The 23,934-nt window shown below is 35.7% G+C and overlaps 1 protein-coding gene across 18 annotated transcripts; it reads right to left on the bottom strand.

Moving 5' to 3' along the window:
* Positions 1-1,678: 1,678 nt before the first annotated feature.
* On the bottom strand, positions 1,679-20,607 carry LOC131156404 (uncharacterized). 18 transcript variants are annotated; one of them, XR_009136988.1, is made up of 10 exons: positions 20,388-20,600; positions 20,105-20,213; positions 10,948-11,151; positions 10,607-10,830; positions 10,306-10,512; positions 10,166-10,230; positions 9,967-10,068; positions 9,445-9,870; positions 6,360-6,444; positions 1,679-1,911 (listed from the first exon to the last, which is right to left on the bottom strand). XR_009136988.1 is itself a non-coding variant. In XM_058110062.1 (9 exons), the coding sequence occupies exons 4-8, from the start codon at positions 10,628-10,630 to the stop codon at positions 9,805-9,807; spliced, it is 486 nt and encodes a 161-aa protein (XP_057966045.1). In that variant the 5' UTR covers positions 10,631-10,835; positions 10,948-11,151; positions 20,105-20,218; positions 20,388-20,587; the 3' UTR covers positions 1,679-1,911; positions 9,445-9,804. The 18 variants fall into 18 exon arrangements, 11 of the variants coding, with proteins under 11 accessions (XP_057966045.1, XP_057966041.1, XP_057966042.1 ...); XR_009136989.1 differs by having other exon boundaries at positions 10,144-10,230; positions 10,607-10,835; positions 20,388-20,599; XR_009136987.1 differs by having other exon boundaries at positions 10,607-10,835; positions 20,388-20,587.
* Between the last annotated feature and the right edge of the window lie 3,327 nt (positions 20,608-23,934).

Raw genomic sequence — 23,934 nt, 5'->3', positions numbered from 1 at the left:
TTGAAAATATACATACATAATCCTTTGTTATACATTCTAAAAGCTCCCTAGTATAACATATTCCCCTTACCTAATTTTTGAAAAGCCCCTACTGTATCCTGGCCTTACACCTACAGGGTTCCCCACTAAATACCTTGAAAACAACATCTCTCAGAACAAAATATCAGTATTTCTTCGTATTCTACATTTCTTATAACTGTGGGAAAGGTAAATACTAAATATAATGTCTTACCCTGAGATTTGGATGAATTTCAAACTAGTCCCACCAACGATCCACTCTAACAAACTTGAAAAGAACTTTCCCAAGAGCATTGTGGTGGCCTCAGATCATCGAACAGGCGAGTATCCGGCCCGAAAACTTAGAGAGAATGGGGAGGGGACGAACCGAGGAGAGAGAGAGAGAGAGAGAGAGAGAGAGAGAGAGAGAGAGAGAGAGAGAGAGAGAGATTCGTGCAAGAATTTCAGCTGAAAAATGAGGTTTAGGCTATTTATACACTGGCCTTCGTCGATGAGCCACGTCACTTCGTCGACGAGGTCAAGAAGGACGTTCGTCGACGAATGTCTACTCCTCGTCGATAAAATTCAAAACTTGGAAAATAGCCTCTCGATATCTTCTCGTCTACGAGACGTGTCCCCGTCGACAAGACCCTTATATGTGCTCGTCGACGAATCCCTTGTATTCGTCGACAAGACCCTATTTAATTTTTCAATTTTTCCTTTTCTCTCCTTCTTCTATTTTTAAATTATGATAATTATTTGGTTCTCTACACTTTGATCGACCGAACATCCTCGAGAGAAGCCCCAACCGCCCAGTCGACCGAACCACGCGGATTTGGAAAATCGCCTTTGAAACCTCAAGTACGCTCGACCATCTTTATAGTTCAAAATACTCCCGGTCGACCAAACCTAGACACTCGATCAACCGAACCTTAAGTACGGTCGATCGGTGCCCTCAGGTTGGACTTTTTTTATCGAAGTTAAATTTTTTAAACGAGGTTAACTTTGCTAAAACATTTTAAAACAATCCTAATAATACCCTACATGTCCTGAACGGTTATAATTTTGGAGAATCCTATATATACCCCCTCATTTACAAAAAATATGGCAAGATTAGCAAAACAATTAGTAAATTTTCTCTGATTTTCAAAAACTCTATTTCTCACATTCAAACTTCATTTCTTCATTCTTACTCATCCACTACAAAAAATCAGGGTATTAGTGAATGATCAAATCCGTCACTAATACATATAAATTCGTCACTAATGGTATTAGTAACGGATTTGTTAGTATTAGTGACGGTTTTAAATTAGTTGCTATATCTACCATTACTACTAACTATTAGTGACAAATTTAAAATTCGTCACTAATAATAGAGTATTAGTGACAGATTATAATCGTTACTAAAACCCTAATATTGTCACTATAAATTTTACATCAGTTCAGTTCAAATTCGTCACTAATAGTAGGGTATTAGTGATGAATTATAAGTTCGTCACTAATAGTACAGTATTAGTGAAAGATTCAAATTTGTCACTAATAGTAGGATATTAGTGACAAATTTGAATCCTTAACTAATAATTAAGAAATTAAAAAAAAATTTTAATACTATTTTTTTTGAATCATCAATTCCTGTAAAAATCTGCAATTACATTTTCGCATATGTAACCTAAAACCATAATTAGTACAAAAATCATAAATTATTCAAAATTTTGAATTCAAATACAAATTCAATTAAAATAAAAAAAATAACATATGTTCAGAAATCTGTATACATTATACAAATTCAAATTAAAATACAAAAATTTTATTTGTTCAAATAATAATAAAAATTACAAAGAAATAATCAAAAGTTGTATCCGACGACTGTAGTGCATGCATGGTATCGTGCTGATGTTATGACAGCCGCGAACCCTATAAATTAAGAATCATAAAAAAAAAAAAAATTAGTATACAAATAGAGAACATAATGGAGAACTGGCACACAGTATAATCAAGAAGAAAAATATAGAGTGCATCGTACAATAATTTTCAACCCTAAACAAATAGTTGAAATGCATGTGAATGACATACATAAGAATATATACAGTTGCATGTATCAAACAACGCATGTGAACACTTTAACTCGTTCTCAAAATAGAGTATCCTTGGTGGTGGACAAATGATAATGTTTATCCATAGTTAAAAGCAAATGATATGTCATGTATGTTAATAGATGCAAATTTAGGACTTAATGAAATGACTTTTCGTTTAACTTTCACTTATCATTTCAAAAATATTTTAACATTCATTTTATCATAATTATCTTTGTACATGGTTTTTTTTTTTTGAAAAATTTTAACGAAATTTTGGCAGCATGCCGTTTGTAAATTAGATATTTTCCTATAAAATCTATACCTGAAACATGATTGTTTTCACAAAATAAAACATTTCAAGCATGTGAAAACCTAAATCCACTACCAGCATGCAATTTACAATGTATTGTATAAGTCATGCAGTTGGCATTCAACACAAGCATGTATTCCAGTAGTTCAATATACACTTCATATAACACAATACCATCCATGAAAAAAACATTACTCGAAAAACGTTAAAACACAATTCAACTAAGGTTTTCTTGTTTTGTCCAAACGGTTGCTTCTCAAGCATTCTTGATGCAACGTGGGTTGTGCATGAAGTTATTACTTAGATTGTGAGAAGACTTGTGATAGATTAAGTTGGGGTTTCTTGGATTCAGTTATGGACATAAAAAGCTTTGGTTATAGATTAAGGAAATAGATTATGGTTTGTTTTTCTTCTACTCAGTGATAGTCGTGGAATCTTGGTTTAGAAGGTTTTAAGATTGCCTTTACTTTGTTGGAGATTTTTGAGCTTGTCTTTGGTCCTTAGGATTTAATTTGCTAATTTGAGTTTGACTATAAAAATTTTCAATATATAGGAGGTTTTGAGTTATGATTCTTTAATGGGTTTTAATGTTCATAAGTGGCTTTCACTTACTTATATGGCATTTAGTTCTTGACCTTTCACTGTATTCTATACATTATTGTTCTTAGTCAAGTGTTTTAGATTTTGAATGATAAGCCTAAGATCGCCTATTTTCTTACGAATATCAACACGTGAGAGGCGTGAGTAAGAATGACTTTAAGTTTTTACTGATAATGCATATGTTTCTTTGTACACAGTTTTATTCTGGAAAAACATTACTGAAATTTCAGCAGCACGCCGTCTATAAATTGGACATTTTTCAAAAAATTCTTACACTAAAACCTGATAGATTCAAGCAAACAAATCACAATAATACTCATTATGTAGATGCTAATGAGTTTGGGCATGCGAGAACGTAAATCCACTACCAGCATGCAATTCACAATGTACTACATCAGTCATGCAGTTGGCGTTCAACACAAGCACGTATTCGAGTAGTTCAATATACAATTCATATAACATAATACCATCCATGAAGAAAATATTACCCGAAAAACGTTAAAACACAATTCAACTAAAGTTTTCTAGTTTTGTCCACATGGTTGCTTCTCAAGCATTATTGATGCAGCTTGGGTTGTGCATGAAGGTTTTACTTAGATTGTGAGAAGACTTGTGATAGATTGAGTTGGGGTTTCTTGGATTCAGTTATGGACATAAAAAGCTTTGGTTATAGATTGAGAAAATGGATTATGGTTTTTTTTTCTTCTATTCAGTGATAGTGGTGGAATCCTGGTTTAGAAGGTTTTAAGATTGCATTTGCTTTGTTAGAGATTTTTGAGCTTGTCTTCGGTCATTACGATTTAATTTGTTAACTTGAGTTTGACTATAAAAGTTTTTAATATATATAAGGTTTCGAGTTGTGATTCTTTAATGGATTTTAATGTTCATAAGTGGCTTTCACTTACTTATATGACATTTAGTTCTTGACCTTTCACTGTATTCTATACATTATTGTTCTTAGCCAAGTGTTTTAGATTTTGAATGATAAGCCTAAGATCGCCTCTTTTCTTACGAATATCAACATGTGAGAGGTGTGAGTTAGAATGACTTTAAGTTTTTACTCATCATGCATACGTTTCTTTGTAGACGGTTTTATTTTAGACAAACTTTATTAAAATTTCGGCAGCATGCCATTTGTAAATTAGATATTTTTCAAAAAATTCTAGCACTAAAACCTGATAGATTCAAGCAAAAAAATCACAATAATACGTGTTGGCCTAACTAGACTTTTCAATCTTGTTTTGATGATAACAAAATGAAGGATGATTTAACATGTGTTGTTGAGTTACTTTATTTTAGGTCTAAGGACACTCATGGTTAATCATGAAAGCAAGCTGGAGATCAATACTAATCAAGTGAAAGCTTCTCAGTATATTGAAGCAATGAATGATAAATGAAGGGCTTAAAGGCCAAGCAGATCATAAAGTCAAAAGTGAACCTCAAGAGGCTGCACGACTTAGTGATTAAGGAGATCATGCATAGAAGGATATTTGTAAGTACTTCAAGTCAATACTATTTAGATATGTGAAGCTCCTTAAGATACAAAGACTTAGAGACCAGCACTTGAAAAATACTTAAAAATGTTTTTGAAAAATTATAATTAAGTTTTTCAAGTAAACTAGATTTTAAAGAAATAAAAAAATAGAAAATATTTGAAAAGAGATGACTGCCCAGCCGACTAACTCGTTGAACTATAAGTACCCAGCCGACTGACAGTACCCAGCCGACTGATCATTTTTTAAGTGGTTTAGTCAGCCGACTGACAGGAAACCTTCAGCAAAGTTAACTGTCCAGCAGACTAACTCAGTGAACTGAAAATGCCCAGCCGACCGACAGTGCTCAGCCAACTGAGTATTTTGAGCGTGGTTCAGTCAGCCAACTGACAATTTATCAGAATTAATTTTTTAGAGACAGCATGGTGTCAGCAACCTGTCCAGCCGACTGACTAGTGCAAAAAGTGACCCAGTCGAGTGAGTCAACCGACTGACTTTGCGGGGAATTTTTAATGTTCAAACCTACAGGAAGATTTTAAAAATTAATTCTCTAATTTAATATTTTTGAAAAGTTACCTAAATGTTCTATGTTAAATTAGAAAACTTTTCTTTAAGAAGTCTATAAATACCTCCCTTGCTTAAAGAAAAATATATTGAAGCAATACACGATTTCTATGCTAAAACTCTCATAAAGCTCATTCTTACTCACACCTTTGCTGAAGGAAAAACTGTACGAAATTGCTTGATTAAAAATAAGGGTTCGGTTCTGAGTTGCATCAAAATCTTTAAGAAAGAACCATTGGTGACTTTTAAACCTTGAGTTTCACATTTTCTATTTAATTTTGGTTTTGAAGTACGATTTGAGATTTAACTTGTACAACTTGCTCTATGTTTGAGAGTGTTTTTGTACGCAGATATTCATTCCTTTCTACTAAGATCTTTTGACGGCTCAAGGTATTGTTGAATTGTTGAACCAAGCATAGGTTGTTGCTTGGAGAGGTTTCTCTTCCTGAAAAAGAGGTTGGTTATTGTAAAGGTTTTTATTCCACTCAGATGGAACAAGGTATAATGAAATCTTTAGGTGGTTGACCTAAGGCGAGGATGTAGGTTGGGGTAAGCCGAACCTCATAAAAGCTACGGTGTCACTCTCTTTCCCTTACTCTCTTTAAAATTTCAGCAAAAATATAAATTGCGTGGATGATGTAATTATTTCAATTATAAAAACAACACATATTGGAAATTAAATAAACCAAAGCCTAATTTGTTCTTGGGCTTGCAGAAACCGAAAGGGAGTATGTTGGTTAATCAATTTTTTGCGGAAACCGTAAGGGAATATGTTGATTGATTAACAACCCAAAACCTATTAGCTGAAGGTTTATTTAAATTCTGATCTTAAAAAAGTGTTTGGATGTTATTTTAATTTTCAGTTCAAAAGCCAACTATAGGACTTACACATTCATATATAGGGCTGCTGAATATAGCAAATAAAAAATTGATTACTTGTGTTGTGGTTGTTTTGCTTGAATAGTTAATTAGTTGGTTGTGTTTGTTGTGGTTGTGGATTGAGTAGAAGAAGTTAGTGCTTGTGTGGATTGCCTAAACAACAAAAATATAAGAAGTCTTTAAAGGATTGTAAAAAGTCAAGAACTCTTAAAAAGACTCTAAGAAATTTTAAATAACACAATTCACCCTCCTCTTGGGACTAGACCTTAGGTTTCAATTGGTATTAGAGCGCAGTTATAGAAAAACCTAACAAGTAGCTATATAAAGATCTAAATGGCACAAATAAGAGTAACTCCCTTTGGTGAGGGTCAATCCTCAACTAGACCACCCATTTTTTGTGGACTCAATTACACCTTTTGGAAGCAACGAATGAGAATTTACCTTCAAACAATGGTCTGGAGGGCATGGAACGTTGTCACAAATGGAAATCTGATCCCCACTAAACTAGTAGATGGAAAATAAGTGCCTAAGGAAGATAAAGAACTAATCAAATCAGATTATAAAATGCTTCAAATTAACTCAAGTGCAATAAACGCCCTATATTGTGCACTTGATGCAAATGAATACAATAGAGTAATAGCATGTAAAACAGTTAAAGAAATTTGGGATAAATTAGAGGTAACCTATGAAGGCACAATAGATGTTAGGGAAAGTAGGATTGATATGTTAACTAGTGAATATGAAGCTTTTAGGATGCATTCCAATGAAACTATAACAAGCATGTACACTAGGTTCACACATATCATAAACTCACTATGTGCCTTAGGAAAAACATATTCCACCCATGAGATGATCTGCAAAATTCTAAGAGCACTTCCATTTATTTGGGAACCGAAAGCCACAACCATAACAGAAGGAAGAAACCTCAAAACAACTTCAATAGATGAACTCATAGGATCACTCCTAACCTATGAAATGATTTTGAAAGAAAGAAGTACTGAAAATAAAAATAAGAAATCTATAGCTCTAAATATTACATCCGATAAAGTACTAAGAATCTAAAAAAGGATATAAATATTACCATTTAACAAAGGATATAACTTTTACCTATTATTCATTTCTTCATTTACTCAAAAAACGTAAAATAATTTTTATCTCTGTTTTGAAAACCAACAAAATTTATTCATTTTTTTTTAAGCATACACAACATATTTGAAATGGAAATTTTTTTAATTTTCTAATATTAATTTGCAAGGACATGCATGCTAGCATACCCATGTATCTCATGTATAAGTTTGAAGCTCCTTGTCGTAAAATAGTTAAAAGTTCAAGGTCGCTTCTACAAATATATATATATATGCACACATACACTATACAAATAGATTATGTGCAAAATTAAAAATAGTTAAGGGAGGAAGCAGAATGTTCATGAGTAAGAAGAATGAAAAAGAGATAATTTCAGAGTACTCGCGACTCTTGAAGGAGGTAGACCAAAAAGAAAGTGGATCGCCTTCCTTGGATAGTGTGGACTATGGGAGAGACCCTGAGAAGAAGAGACTATGGGGGGATGATGAATCATCTATGTTAGCTACACTTGGCTCAAAAGACACAGAAGAGATACTCAACTTTGATGAGGATAAACAAGTGGAAGATGAAATAGAAAAGGAGTTCGATCCTCATCTTAATCAGGTTGAAAATAGGGTGTCTGTCCAAAGGCAGAAGAATTCGAAGAGGCAATTGAAACAACTATGCGGAAAAGGGTTTTGGGAATTGGGAAAATTGCATGGGACAGCTGTAGTTGATTGTGTAAATCTGGTTCTGATGACTCACGACTGACACATCACTTTTGAGACAGAGGATATTAATTTCAATTTTCATCCAATCTCATCTCTTGCCCATTGAATTTTCAAATAAATGTCGCCTCTTTTTTCTCATTCGTGTTCCAATCAGTCATCAATCTCCCTCTTTTAGTCTATAAATACCACCTCTACCACCTTCTCCTCTGACCTCTCTCTCTCTCTCTCTCTCTCTAAGAGCTTTCATTGAAGCGTTTCTTTGTTTTTATATTTATGAAAGCTTGGTAACTGGAACTATTTTTTTCCTTATGTTTGTGGATTTACTGGGCAATTTTGACTTATGGGTCGTCTGCAATCCTCGCTTCCGCTCTAAATATCAGTGAAGTCACAATGAGTTTTTGTGTTTGTTACTAATGAGTGTGAGATTCATGAAATGTATATTCATAGCCTCATAGTTTTCTTCAGTTTTATTATTATTTTAAATTTTTTTTTCGATTTTTCTGCAACATTGCTTAGGTCTTTAGTTCATGATCCTATGACTTTCTTGGAGCACTAGATTAGATTTTCAGATTTTATTATTTCTGACACCCTTACCTGTTAATATGTGCGAGTGTTCATTCCTTTTTTTATGGATATACACTTGTTCTTCAGATATGTAATGTAATGTTAAATGTGTTAGATCTCGATCTTTATGTTCGTTTATTTTGGTAGGATAATTCGAGTAACCATAATCTTGAAAATGCATTGATACAACAACAGTAGTTATATAAGCTATGTCATGAAAATTCATAAAAGAGATGATAGAGCAGCTAAAATTTCCTGGGACTATGGTAAACTAGGTAATGCAATGTGTGTCCACCCTTACTTTCTCCTTATCTGTTAATGGAGGCTACCATGGTTTCTTTGAGCGGAGGAAAGGCTTAAGGCAAGGAGACCCTATTTCCCTTCTACTGTTTTTGTTGGGAATGGAGTATCTTTCTAGACTCCTTATTGGTCTGGAAAATAATGCTAACTACAGATTCCACCCCAAATGTGAAATGCTAAAGCTGACACACCTTGCTAACTAAGATGATCTAATATTATTCTCTCAGGGCGACTCAAATTCAGTTAAGCAACTACTAGATGGCCTTGGAAAATTTTCGAAATGCTCAGGCTTAACAGCTAATAACCCGAAGTCAAATTTTTTGTATGCTGGAATCAAAGCAGTAGAGCTGGAACAAATTAGATGTCTAACAGAATTTTAAGAGGGGAACTTTCCTTTCAAGTATCTGGGAATTCCATTGGTTGCTTCCAGACTTAATAAAATGCATTATGCCCCTATAATAAACAAAATTTTTGAACTCCTCAGTGGTTGGCCGAATCACACAATCTCATATGTAGGAAAATTGGAACTTATAAATTCAGTTATCGAGGGGGTAGAGTGCTTCTGGTTGGCTATCTTTCCTTTTCCTAAATTTTTTATTGACCATGTAGTGAGATGCTTAATTAATGTGTAGGAGAATATGCAGCAATATGCATACAAAATTAAGTTAATCTTTGAAATTAATATGCAGTAAGAATATGCTATATATCATGAAATAAACTTTTTTTACCTATCAATTCAAACATGCTTCTGGATGGATTTGCTTATTAGTTCAAATATCCATGTATTAGAGTATTATCTAAAAATTCCTACTCTATGAGGTATAGATGCTGAATTTTCAATGCACAAGAATAGAACAGTGACATACCTTCTAATGAGAGGAGCCACCTGCATCATCTGATCGAGATTGGCATATCATTTCTTCGAACTGTTCTTGTCTGTTCATCATAGTTGTGACCGTGGCTTCGAAGGTGGACACCTTTTTTTTCAAACTCTGGTTCTCCAATATGACGTTAGACACCAAGCATCTCAAATCCTGGTTCTCCAGCTCCACCGTTTGCACCCGCTGATCCATCTCGTCCACCCAAGTGTCGTCCTGTCGATGCACTCGTTCTAACTTAGCACGTGCCGCTGCACCCATCGAAGACGATGTTGTGGGGGCGATGTATCCACTTCCAAGCCCTTTCACCCAGCCCCCCGCTCGTTCCCTAAGCACTTGAGCGATTATCTAATAATTCGTCATTTGCTGGCTCCCCTCTTCAACAGGTGCATCTCTCAGCTCGACCATCCGCGCCTATTTTCAGTCATGAAAATGATAAAGAATAAGAAATGAGAATACAACTTCGATGTTTTGAATCAAATTATAAACTACATATTTAATTTGACTTACATGTTTACTTTGCGCACCGTCACACCACTCCCCCAATCGCTGTTGGTGCGTTCTCTGATAAAGATCTAGCAGCAGCTCCTCGGCGCTAGTCGCAGGATAACGCTACATTATCATATAAAATATCATTAATATTAATGGCATACACATTCATCAGATAGTGTTATATATAACAATTACTTGTCGATGATTAACGAATAACCTCGATCCACCGCAATGTGTCGTCGGGAGTTTGCTGCGGTTTGTAGCATTTTTTCCATATACAGCCTACAAAAAAGATGTCAAGACTTTTTATCAGCCACAACAAAGCTTAAAGTAGATATTATAATGCAAACATATCACCTGATAGTGTGGGTCACAGAAATGGCAACACACCACCTCCCAATCCTCTTGGGATATCTTATTGTATGGGTGAGTTTCTGCTTCATCTCCCATCGCACGAAAATGTTCGTGCCTTTTTGCACGATAGGACTTAAATTTATTGCAAAGTTGGACATCCACCGCCCTCTTCACATGGTCCGCATGGAGAATGTCCATATCGAACTCCTCCTGCATAGGTGATACATTTAGAATGTTAGATAGTTGTTTGGCTAGTATATTAAAAGTTATAAAAAAAAAAAAAAAAAAGTTTGGGATTACTTACCAAGATGCGCATGTAAAGAACCATGCACTGCGCCTCAGTCACCTATAAGCAGCTGAAGGTAGTGACTGGAGCATATTGTCGGAATATAATGCCGAACTCTCGCGTCCATGTTGGACACCAATCGTCACGTGGGGTGGTGAAGCCTGGAGGAATGTCGATCCTAATGCGCTGCCCCGTCCTCTGCAGGTACTTCTTCAGCGCCATGTTCTTTGTGACTCCATGGTCTGACCTAGCCATGGATGTCGATGTTGAAAGAAGAGTTAAATTAAGAACAATATTTTAATCATGCACGTGAATAAAAAACAATAGTTTACATTGAAATAAATAAAAGAAAACCTTACCAACGCTGCTGATCATGGTGGGCAACTCACCCTATGTGTCATCCCGAGTTGAAGTTTCCACATCTGGCCAAGGTCCCGATGGCTCAGACAATGGTGCTGCTGCATCAGGACCAACGGGCTCTGTCGGTCTCGAGGATGTCAGATCATCCTCATGCGATGTAGTGGAGTGCCTAGAAGGAAGTCGGCCACGTCGACCTCCTAGTGCTATGTTTGCAAAATATTAAACAAGTAAATATAAGAAGTACGAGTATTAGATGGATGCATAATACATATATTTTTAGTTATTTACACATGTTAGATACATAGTGACAAACATAACATGCTTACCCCCCTATACGTCCTCAATATCGGTATCATCCTCACTTTCTAAAGTGTCTTCCTCTTCACTACAGTACTCGACCCCTGTTTCATCTTCCCCATCAGTTTCCTCATCGTCAATGAAGTGAACGTTTATAGATGGTTCAACTATAATGTCAGCAGTCCTTACGTGTTCTGTTGTGGCACAATCCCTATTCAATGGTATAGGATCGACTCCTTCTTTGATAACATTGAAAGCAGATTACGTTGCTGCACTGACAAATAGCTCATCTTCTTGGAATGCAGCCTTACTGGCACCATTCTCCCCATCTGCCACTTCTGTAATAGCATACAAACTTCTGGGAGGAATCTTTTGTTTCACTTGCCATTCACCCTTCAATTTGGTGTCTTTAAGGTAAAACACTTGTTCTGCCTGCGTCGCTAGCACAAAATGGTCATTTTGATACTAGGTCTTACTAAAATTGATATTGGTAAAGTAGGCATCTGTGTTTATCCCAGTATTTTTATTACCAATGTCCCACCAGGTACACTTGAACAGGTGGATGAGTCTGTTAGCTCCATAGTTAAGCTCTATAATGTCATCCAATACACCAAAGTAGTCAATTTCTTCATCTCCTTTTGTGCCTAGCACCACAACCCCAAAATTTTGGGTTCTTCTATTTAGTTCGAGGGACTTTGTATGAAATCATAACCCATTGACAATGCAACTGCTATAACGGTTAGCTCATTGATTGGGGCCACATGCTAATGCATACAAATCTTTACTTGTCGTTGGTTCTTCATTGTAATACATGACTTTCATCTATTAAATAAACATGAGTTTAGATGAGTAAACCGTCAACATTGACAATGTACATTGCTTCGTACTTAGGCAATATTTATTACTTACATGGCTCCTAAACCAATTAACAAATTCCTTCTTATGTCTATCGTTGACATTCCGTTCATTTTGGGCCAGAAGGTCAGCTTTATGTTCGCTATATGCAACAATAGTACATGTTAATGTCAAGTAAGTATATAAATATGCATATGTAAATACATTGCAAAGTAAGGAGTTTCAAACAACGTACTCGATATATGGAACAATTTCATCATAATTATTGAGGACGTAAAAATGGGCCTTTTGTAGGTCAGGCATATCCACGAAATTGTAAACCCGCGCACCAAACGACTGAACATTTTCTCGAAATATAGAGCTCCTCGGTTCTTCATCTTCGGCATTAATAGCATGAACTTCTACATTTCGCTGCTCGCGAGTGAAACTTGTGTCAATGTCATGTAGATACATTGAGCAAAATGCAAGACATTCACTGTCAATGTATGCCTCAATGATTGAACCTTTTGGCCATGCCTTATTGCACACATACCTTTTTAAAGTGGACAAGAACCTGTGCATTTCACGTAGCATTATTGACCTATAGACACAAAAAGGAAAAAAAAAGGATGAGGAAATCACATGACCATTATAGAAGGACTTTAAAATTTACCTCTCAATAGGATACATCCAATGATATTGGACCAGTCCTCCAATTATGGCCTCTCTTGGTAAATGGACGGCTAGGTGGACCATCACATCGAAGAATGCTGGCGAAAATATTTTCTTCAGCTTGCATAATATGATCACGATGTCATCCTCTAACCGTTCAAGTACGTTTACGCTCAATTTTTTGGAGCGCAACTGTCAAAAAAAGATCCACAACTCAATCAGCACCGAGTGAACATCTTCGGTCAAGTGTCCATGAAGGAAAACAGATAGAACCTGTTGTAGAATGATGTGACAATCATGAACTTTCATTCCTAACATCTTCCCTTCCTTTGTGTTTATGCATCGAGCTATGTTCGATGCATATCCATCAGGGAACTTCACTGATTTCAACCATTCGAAGAATTTCTTCTTCTTATCCTTTGAAAATGTGTAACAAGATGATGGCATGAGACGTTTGTCCCCATCACGAAACAGGTGCAACTCAGGCCGTATTCCCATATCTTCCATATCCCGGCGAGCATTTTATGTGTCCTTTGTCGTCCCATTTATATCCAACAATGTACAAATGACATTCTCACAAATTTTCTTTTCGATGTGCATGACATTCAAGTTGTGGCATAGTAGAAGATCTTTCCAGTATGGCAACTCGAACAAGATGCTTTTCTTTGTCGAATTCAACTTCCACTCAGCACGTTTTCTTTTTCTACTAGTTGGTGGTTTCCTAAATTTCACATCCTGATCAATCTGAGTTGGTTTAATATCTCTTCCCCACTTAGTCGTTTTGGTTGCAACCTTTGTTCAGGTTTTTCATTAAAGCTTTTGATGCCACAAGTCCTCCAAGGATGTTCAGGTCGTAGAAAACAACGATAACTCATAAAGCATAACTTGCGTCCATGCTTCAAGAATAATGACCTAGCATCCTTATTAAAAACTGGGTATGCTAAGTAACCTTTTGTGCTCCAACCCGATAGGTTGTGGGGAAGTCATTGATTGTCTACAACACTGCAGCATGCATCCGAAAGGTTGTCCCACTTTCCACATCAAATGTCTCCACTCCTTTTTCCCATATCAACTCATCAATTAACGGACGCAGGTACACATCAATATCATTACCAGGTGCCCTCGGTCCGGGAATAAGCAGTGACATATAAATGAAGGGTTCTTTCATACATCGTCATGGAGGCATATTGTATGACATCATCATAACTGACCACATGTTATACGGGTTGTTTATGTTACTAAAAGGATTGAACCCATCTGAAGCAAGGCCAAGTCTAATGTTGCGAGGATCATTAGCAAACCACGGATGCATTTTATCAAAGTCAGCCCAAGCTTCGAAGTCCGCTGGATGGCTGAGGGTGTTTCCATCTTGAAGACATTTCTCTTGATGCGATCTTATATCGGCAGCAGTCTTTCTACACCTGCACAATCGTTGTAGTCGTGGGATTAATGGACAATATTGCAAAACGTTTTGGGGGATCTTTTTATCTTTTTTCTGATTAGTTGTATACCTCAGTTCACCATATTTTGGGCACTCATTCGCATTTTTATGTTCACCATAAAAGAGTGCACAATCATACCTACACGCATGTATTAGAGTGTAACCGAGACCAAATTCACGCATGTATGTCTTCATCTCATAAAAAGACTTCGGAAGTGTTTCACTATTAAGCAGTGCTGCCTTAATGAGGCTTAAATGCATGTTGAATGCACTCTGAGATAACCCATGCATTGTCCTTGCATGAAGCAACTTTATCAAAAACTCTAATTTTGAGAACTTTTTATAGTTTGAATATAAGGGCACTCGTGCATCCCTCACAAGATTAGAAAATAGTTTACTGAGTCAATTCAATGTACTAGGATCGCAAGGTATGGTACCTGCTAAAGTAGATTCATCACCAGTTCGCAACACACTGACATCGCCTGTGTCCACTGCAATCCCCCTTTGCAAGTCACCTAACATTTTGATTAACCTTTCCGAACGTGTGTCACCACCTACTATATTTGCCCCCTCATCTTCATCGTCATCATCATTGCTCAAAACTGCGTAATCTTGACCTTGGAACACCCATCTTATGTACCTTTTCTCCATTCCAAAGTCTAATAAATGTGTTAGGACCAGATGAATGTGTTTAAATGTTATTTTTTGGAATTTCTTGCAAGGACACCTTATTCTACTGGCTTTTTCTACACGACGACACGCGAATTCTATGAAATCATGTACCCCTTTCACGTATTCTAGCAAAAACCTACCCCGAGCGTTCATCCAACTCTTATCCATGTTCATTAATTACCTTATAACATGTTCAAGTAAATGGTGTTGATTACATTCTCATAATGTTTATGACACATGCATCATGAATCCTATAATCAACGACCTTGCGTCTAAAGGGTACGAATCATATCCCATTCAGGAATGCTGCATTTACGTTGTGATCAATTGCTCAAATTTCTTCGTCGTAATCATTATAAATTTCGGCAGCATCTCCCCATGGCTCTCCAAGTACACAAGATGGGGAAAGTGAACATGTTGCTAGTTTTTCATCACTAACAAATTGTCACGACACCCCACTATGCACCTAGAGAACACAAGTTGAGACGTGCTCGAAATATATAATGACAATTGACAAAGCATGAATGATGACAACAATATAAATACAACTTCTTGAACTGTCCATATTGGACAATCTAAGAATGGTTGAAATACAAACATTACTAATCGTAAGCGAAACAAATCATTAACATGTTCAATTGATTATTAGTCAACATAGTATGACTAATAATTAATTGAATTATAATAATTGATTTGTTTCACATGTACGATTAGGCATGAATGTATAATAATCGTTCTTGAATGGATCTAAGCTTCCATGAACACATGAAATGACAGTAATTAATTTGGCATTTTACGTCATATGACATTTAGTTCTTGATCTTTCACTGTATTCTATACATTGTTGTTCTTAGTCAAGTGTTTTAAATTTTCAATGATAAGCCTAAGATCGCCTCTTTTCTTACAAATTTCAACACGTGAGTGGCGCGAGTTAGAATGACTTTAAGTTTTAACTGATCATGCATACGTTTCTTTGTACATGATTTTATTCTAGAAAAACTTTAACAAAATTTCGGCAGCATGCCATCTGTAAATTGGACACTTCCCAAAAAATTCCTGCGCTAAAACTTGATAGATTCAAGTAAACAAATAACAATAATACGCATCATGCAGATACCAGTCAGTTTGAGCATGCGAGAACCTAAATCCACTACCAGCATGCAATTCACAATGTACTGCATCAGCCATGCAGTTGGCATTCAACAGAAGCATGTATTTCAGTAATTCAATTTACAATTCATATAACTTAATACCATCCATCAATAAGATTTAGTCACTCGACATTTCAATTTAAATTTTCAAAAGATTTCAAGTTCACACAGTTATAAATAAAACTTACCTTTTAGGGTTCTAGTTATTAAATGGATGGGTCGAAAATGTCGTAGTTCAATATAATTTAACCAAAAACAACATATCCGAATTTCAAGTTCAAAATTTGAAGTTTACTGTTGGTTTTATTTCTTAATTGTGTATTTTTGGGCATTTTTTATAATGCAAGAACATGGGGTTGGAATCATGCCCATTTTGTAGGGTAGTCTAAATGGGCAATTTTCCAAAATTATGGACATAGTTTCTTCTTTTGAGTTTGATTTTTAACAAGTAATAGCTATTTGGAATCCAGTATTTCACAAGAAATGCAATATAATTTCAATAAGAGTAGAAAGACATAAGTAGGATTTCCTTATATTGTAGTGGACTCATTTTGAAAGGCTTAAACAACAATAAAGATATAGAAATTAAAAGTGGGAGAGGCTCATTCACATGGAAAAGTTGCTATCATCAAAATAACAGAAGGATTATTTTTGCATCTCTCTTATGTTTGATTATTTGATTGGACAACGATATTGATCGTTTGTCTTTTTTGTTTTTTTTTTCCTTTTTTTTGCCTCAACTTTTAAATTTTTGAAGGAAATTCTTTGGTGGAGAGGAATATAAAATATTTTTTATCAACTCTTTTACCTCATGCACATGTTTGCGGTAAATCTTAAAATTCAAGATTTGCCTTCCATTTATTTAAAATTTTCGTTGTTTACACCTTTGATGCTTGAACCTTTGCTCGTCTGTTTCTAATTCGATTATTTGACCTAGTTGAGCGGAATTTTTTTTTAGTTGGATTGAAAGTTTCATTTCTGCAAACCTGAAATTGTGTTAAAGTTCGGAAGATTTAGACAAAATATAATTAAAAATTATATTAAGTTTTGTTCAAGTTCACTCAAATCCAAATCGCAAGACTGAAATCTTTGCTACCAAAAATAGTCGCCATTCCATTTTTTAATTCTCTAAAATAAAATATCTTTATCTAAGTAGGAAAACGAACAACAAACAGATAATTATTAAGTATTTCATAACTAATTCATAATTACTTGACCATTGTCGTCTAGTAAGTAGGAACACAAAATAATTCATGATGAACTATACAGTAAACATTAAATTATTTTAATATTTATAAAAAAAATAGATAAAAATAAGAAAATTAAAAATAACTAAATTAATTTAAAAAATAAATGAAAGCATATTAGAGTGTGTCCGATAGCCAGTATCATTAATAAATTAGGTTTCTCATTTAATATTTTTTAAGTTGTTTAATAATAGAAAACTTATGTAGGGAGAAATTTGTACCAAGTTTAGTTGAGTTGAATCTTATAATATTCTTTAAATGAACAAGAAAGAGAATAATCCTAAAAATGGAGTACATGTTAGGGCAAGTTCATAAGCTTATCATGCAACTAACTCCTATGATAGCAAGGAATATATGTACTCAAGACCTTGGGTGGAATTAAAACTCTGATTGTACAAGACCTTTGAGGAGTCTAGAGAGATATTCCATACCAATCACAAACAGTAAAGGGGAGAGAGGATCCGCTTGGGCATCTTTGATTTACTGTCGTGGAATAAAGCCTTACTAACTAAGGCACTGTGGAATATACATAGTAAAAAGGACTCACTATGGTCCAAATGGGTTCACTATTTCTATCTGAATGGAGCTAATATTTGGGAAGCAAAGACAAAACATGATGATTCCCCCTTGTTAAAAAAACTCGTTGAGTTAAAAGATCTAATGCTGCAGAAAAGTGGAGACCAGAGGGCTGCCACTGACCTCTTCTATGAATGGATGATAGGAGACCAGATTTGTTCCTCTCAGATTTACAATTTCTGGAGGAATAAAGGGATCTCGGTGCCTTGGCACAAGATTGTTTGGAACTCAGGTATTACTCCAAAACACTCCTTTACTCTTTGGATAGCAACAAAAGGTAGACTGCTCACTGGTGACAAATTACAAGGTTAGGATGTGAATCTGAATTGTTGCCTCTGCAATGAAGATTTGGAAACAAATGAACATATTTTTTTTAAATGCCATTATTCTAAGGAAGTCTAGGACATGGTGCGAGCTTGGTTGGGTATTAAGAGACAAATAACCATAGTGAAAGCAGGCCTCAAATGGTTGCACAAGGAAACTAAAGGCACCGGGATACAATATGTTATTAAGAAAATATGTTTTGCCACTTCAGTGTATTTTATTTGGCATTTCAGAAATAAAAAAAGATTTGAAGGCAATGTTATTTCTCCTGGGGAGGTATTGAAGGTGATACAAAGGCATGTTTATAGAGCTGTGTATGATAAGTTTGGTTTATTTGACGAAGATTGTACATAAAGCCAGATGGGACTGCAGACTTTTGGATGTGGGGTGATGTTAATTTCAAATCTCTCCTTTAGCTTGCTGGTGGCTCAGATTGATTTGGTTGGTGCTAGGTTGTGGGTGGATGCTGTTCCTTAGTATTCTAATCTGGTTCTAGCTGTTAGTGGACAACTCTATATTCTGGTATTTGGAACAATCTCTAGATACAGTTCATTTCAGCTGGTTTCAGTTTAGCTCTCTGAAAGTTATGTGAGAGTAAATGAGTTTTGGCTTAATTTAGAAGGGATTAAATCTACATTGGTGATTAATATGTCTAAGGTTGGCTGTACTGAAGGGCTATGCTTCAGTATTCTGATAGGGTGGCTGGTGCCCTGTTGCTGTCTTAGAATATTCAGAGTTGCTATCTTCTCTGAATGATCGAGCAGTCTGAAATCTGATGTTCGCAAAGGGGCTTTGATGGAAGATTTGAGATTGTCTTCAGGAGGGAACATTTAACAAGGTAGATCTGGAGTTCCCTGAAGATTTTGTTGCAAAATTCTAATTGATTGGCTGTTGTATTTATTTTGAAGCATCAGTGCAGTAGTTTATATGTGGCACCACTGTTTAGGGAGAAGGATAATAATAGTTTTTCAAAGAAGCAATTGGGAAAATGCTACAATGCTACCAGATTATGCAGAGTTGGCTGCTGCAGTTTCACTACTTATTAAGGGCATCTTTGGGAGCGGAGTTGCCTTATCATAAATATAAATGGAGCAATTTACCTGTCCAATAACAAGAGAAATTGAAGGCTGGTGATCTTTTCCTAGGGGATATCTCAAGGATCAAAGCTGCAATGGCCTACTCAATGACTTCATTGGGTGTGGTGTTGACGTATGATGATTTTAAAAGGAGTAATACACATGTCTAGAAATTGGAGGAACTGAAGGTTGGATGATCTCTACCCTGGAGAGGCCTGCATGGTTAAAAGGCACACCTTTAGAGCAGTTTTTGATGAATCAAAATGTTTGCTTAATGTTGAATGCTTTCAGTTGTTCTAAAACTTTATGATTCATGCTATGTGGAAGGATAGATTTAATGATTGTACCTTTAGTTTTGAAATGTATATCTGATGAACCTGGGGATGCCCAGTGTACTTGTACATATTCAATTTTGATCAATGCATTTACCTTTACTGATAAAAAAAAAAGGAATATATGTCCTTTTCTTTTTTTAGTCCAATTTCCTAACAACCAAGCAAACTGTCATGCTCTGTGATGGGCAAGAAAAACACCACACCAGAAAAGAATGCAATTTGAAACTTAGACATCCTATTATTTTGGTCTTTAGAAATTAAAAGCTAACACATTATTCAAATTGGCTTATTTTAACTGTTTGGCTTAGTTGACTTATTTGGAAGCTAGAAGAATAAGTAGGATTTTTGAATGATATACCAGTGTCCAATCACACAAATACCCAGTTGTACTACAAAGAGAATTAAGACTTTGATTCTCTAAGTCATTTTCTCGAATGGGTGGTGGGCAGATTAAATAACCGAACGTACACACGCACACACGTATATACTCCTTTGAAGAAGAAGAAGAAGAAGAAGAGGAAGAAGCAATACCTAAGAGCGGTGGAGGCGGCGGTTGGCGACAGGGCGATAGGATGCAACAGGGAGACACTGCGACGAGGGCCACGCGCAGCGGTTGCTCGAGACTTAGTGGCTGGAGGAGCTATACTAGGAAGAGAATTAAGATTTTGATTCTCTGAGTCATTTTCTCGAATGGGTGGTGGGCAAATTAAATAACCGAACGCACACACGCACACACGTATATACTCCTTTAAAGAAGAAGAAGAAGAAGAAGAAGAAGAGGAGGAGGAGGAGGAGGAGGAGGAAGAAGCAATACCTAAGAGCGGCGGAGGCGGCGGTTGGCGACGGGTGGCGATGGGGCAACGGGCTGCAACGGGGGCCACGCGCAGCGGTTGCTCAAGACTCAGTGGTGGGAGGAGCTGCGTGCAGGGAGGAGGAGGGAAGAGGAGGAGGGAGGAGGAAAGAGGAGGCCGAGATAAGGAGGGAGGTATGGGAGAAGCATGATGCGTAGGCAAGGGAAATTTATGGGAAACGAGATTTAAGTTTTTGAGTATTAGTACCGTTTTAAATCGCCACTAAAATTTTTTAATAAATATTTTTTTTCAAATTAAAAGAATAGTAGCGATGGTCCAAAATTTGTCACTAAAAACGAACTAATAGTGACGAATATGTAAATTCGTCACTAATACTCTCATTCCAATTTTTATTTATTTATTTTAAAAAAAAGAACAGTAGTGGCGATCCAAAATTCGTCACTAAAAACGTACTAATAGTGACGAATCCCTAGATTCATCACTAATACTCGAATTTCAATTTTGTTTTAATTTTTCTTAATTAAAAGAGCAGTAGTGATGGTCCAAAATCCGTCACTAAAAATGTACTAATATTGACGAATCTCTAGATTCGTCACTTGAATTCCAATTTTTTTAATTTTTTTTAATTAAAAGAGTAGTAGTGATGGTCCAAAATCCGTTACTAAAAATGTACTAATAGTGACGAATCTAGAGATTCGTCACTGATACTCGAATTCCAATTTTTTTTTAAATTTTTCTTAATTAAAAGAGCAGTAGTGACAGTCCAAAATCCATCACTAAGAGCGTACTAATATTGACGAATCTCTAGATTCGTCACTAATACTCGAATTCTAATTTTTTTTAATATTTTTTAAATTTAAACAGCAATAGTGACGGTCCAAAATCCGTCACTAACAACGAACTAATAGTGACGAATCTACAGATTCGTCACTAATACTCTCATTCTAAATTTTTTCTATTTTTTTTTTTTTAAATAAAAGAGCAGTAGTGACGGTCCATAATCTGTCACTAATAACTACTAATAGTGACGAATCTCCCGATTCATCACTAATATTGTGAAATAAATTTTTTTAATTTTTTAAAAATAATAGTAGTGACGGTTAAATAACCGTTACTATTAAGTATTTTTTAGTGATAGACCAAATTCGTCACTCATAGCGCAGAAATCGTCCCTAATATTTTCCTGACATAATTTCCGTGCGAAAAATGTTTTCCCGCAATATTTTCTTGGTTTTAGTGATGACACTATTTGTACCGACCTCAAAATTTACATTATTTTTTTATATTATATATATTAACTGTTCTGATACCCCCTGCTATGGAACTTGAGTCTCGAAAGGCACCAGGATAAATCTGAATATCAAATCATACATATGCAGCGGAAACATAATTCATACATCTATACACATCATGCAATACCAGGTATTTGTATTTCTAAACCATAACTATATAATAAATCTCTCTCGAAAATATCTGTCCCAAAATACAAAATCCTACACAAACTTACCTTATAAACCAGGGTAATCAATATATACTCTCTATTCGCGAGCCTGATCTGCTCGCCCAGCTGGCTCACCTGAAAAATGTTAAAGTCATGGGGTGAGTCGACACTCAGTAAGTGGAAATATGTTATTACTAGTGTGTGGCAATTAAGTTAGGAATACTGTTTAAATAACAACTGAATTATATACAATAGTAAATCTATAAAGCATATCTTTCTTTTCACAATTTAAAATATAACTGTATCATCTGTATTTTTTACTTTTCATAGTGCTAATATCATACTATACTCAATATATACTGTAAAACTGTATACGTATAAATAATTGTGCTTTATCCTTGGAACTATGTATGTCATGATTTGACCCCTCATGATAGGGTTGTGCGGCCCGTAGGCGGGACTTAATTTGGTCGGCCCTCTAGATAAGTCAATATACTCTACACTACCTTAGCTCAGCCAAACTGCAAACTCTCCTAGGCATGGGATTGGCTGTTACCTTGTCAAACCGTCCCCCTCCACCTAGCGAACTGGGGAGCTGCATACTCTCCGAGCACGGTCGACGGTACCCACACACTATCTGAGATATGTGGTTGCACTTTATCTGTATTTAGCAACGGTACCGTGCTCTGTATTCTTTATCTGTATTTGTATGTAATCATTCCTGAGGGATATGATACTATATATATACATATATACTCTTTTATTATTTTCATCATGTTTCCAAAATTACCATAACGCTATCTTTCTGTACTGTAAATATTGTAATCTCTGTATACTGTATCTGTAGCATCTTAATGCTATCTCTGTATATCTGTCTGTGTACTCTGTCTATATACTCTATCTGTATACTCTATATGTTATGGTAATAGGAAACATTGCATACTATAAACACTGTATATACTGTTCTGAATAAAACTGTAATATACTAATATGAGTAAAACTGTAATATACTATTCTGGATAAATATCTGTGATATACTGATATGTATAAAACTATAACTTACTAATCTGAGTAAAACTGTAATATACTACTCTGGATAAGTTTTGTAATATACTGTCTATATCTGTGAAATCAGTATAGTATGATATACTGTAAAAACTATATAAGTTCTTCATCACATAAATATCTACTCAGGCCACACAAGCATTTAAAACTCATATTCTGTAAAACTAGGTAATAAGCTGGTATATACATATGTATAAAATCTCTGATAACATTATAAAAATTCCTAGCATAGCATATTTCCCTTACCTTATCTTTGAAAAGTCGCTACTGTACTCTAACCCTATACTCGCAGGGTTCTCCACTCAACACCCTAAAAATCAAATTCCCCGGAACAAAACATCAGTATTTTTTTGTGTATTGTATTTCTTATAACTGAGGGAAAGACAAATACTGAATAAAATGCCTTACCCTGAGATTGGGACGAAATCCAAACCAACTCCACCAACGATAAGCTTCAGCAGACTTGCAGAGAACTTCGCCAGGAGCATCGTGGTGGCTTCAGATCGTCGACCCGGTGTGAAATGGACCCAGAATCAAAGAGAGAAGGAGGGAGGGGCGTAGAGAGAGAAATAGAGGGTTTCCTGCGCTGAAATTTCATAAAAAATCTGGGTTTTCACTATTTATAGAGTCGAATTCATCGACGAGACATGTCACCTCATCGATGAGTCCTTTAATAATTTCATCAATGAACTTCCTCCCTCGTCGACGAATTTCAGACTTTCCCAAAAACCCTTCTCTGTATCTTCTCGTCGATGAGGCGTGCCTTCGTCGACGAGGTTCCCTTATGCCCTCGTCGACGAACTCCCTGTGTTCGTCGACGAGGCCCTGTGGAAAAATCTTTCAGGTGATTATCTTCAAAGTGCAATGTCATCAACGAATGTGAAGTGTTCGTCGACGAAGCCTACTGCCTCATTCTGTTTCTGTTTCCATTTCCCTATCTCTTTATTATTTAAATACCATTATTTTTCTGGTCGTTACACTATTAGTGATGAATTTGAATCCGTCACTAAAAACCAACTTTTTTGTAGTGATCCTCATTGCAA

This window comes from Malania oleifera, chromosome 5, assembly GCF_029873635.1.
Source record: "Malania oleifera isolate guangnan ecotype guangnan chromosome 5, ASM2987363v1, whole genome shotgun sequence".
In the NCBI taxonomy this organism is placed as follows: Eukaryota; Viridiplantae; Streptophyta; class Magnoliopsida; order Santalales; family Ximeniaceae; genus Malania; species Malania oleifera.
Note: the sequence above shows the minus strand (reverse complement) of the source record. Positions and strands in the feature narration are given on the sequence as shown.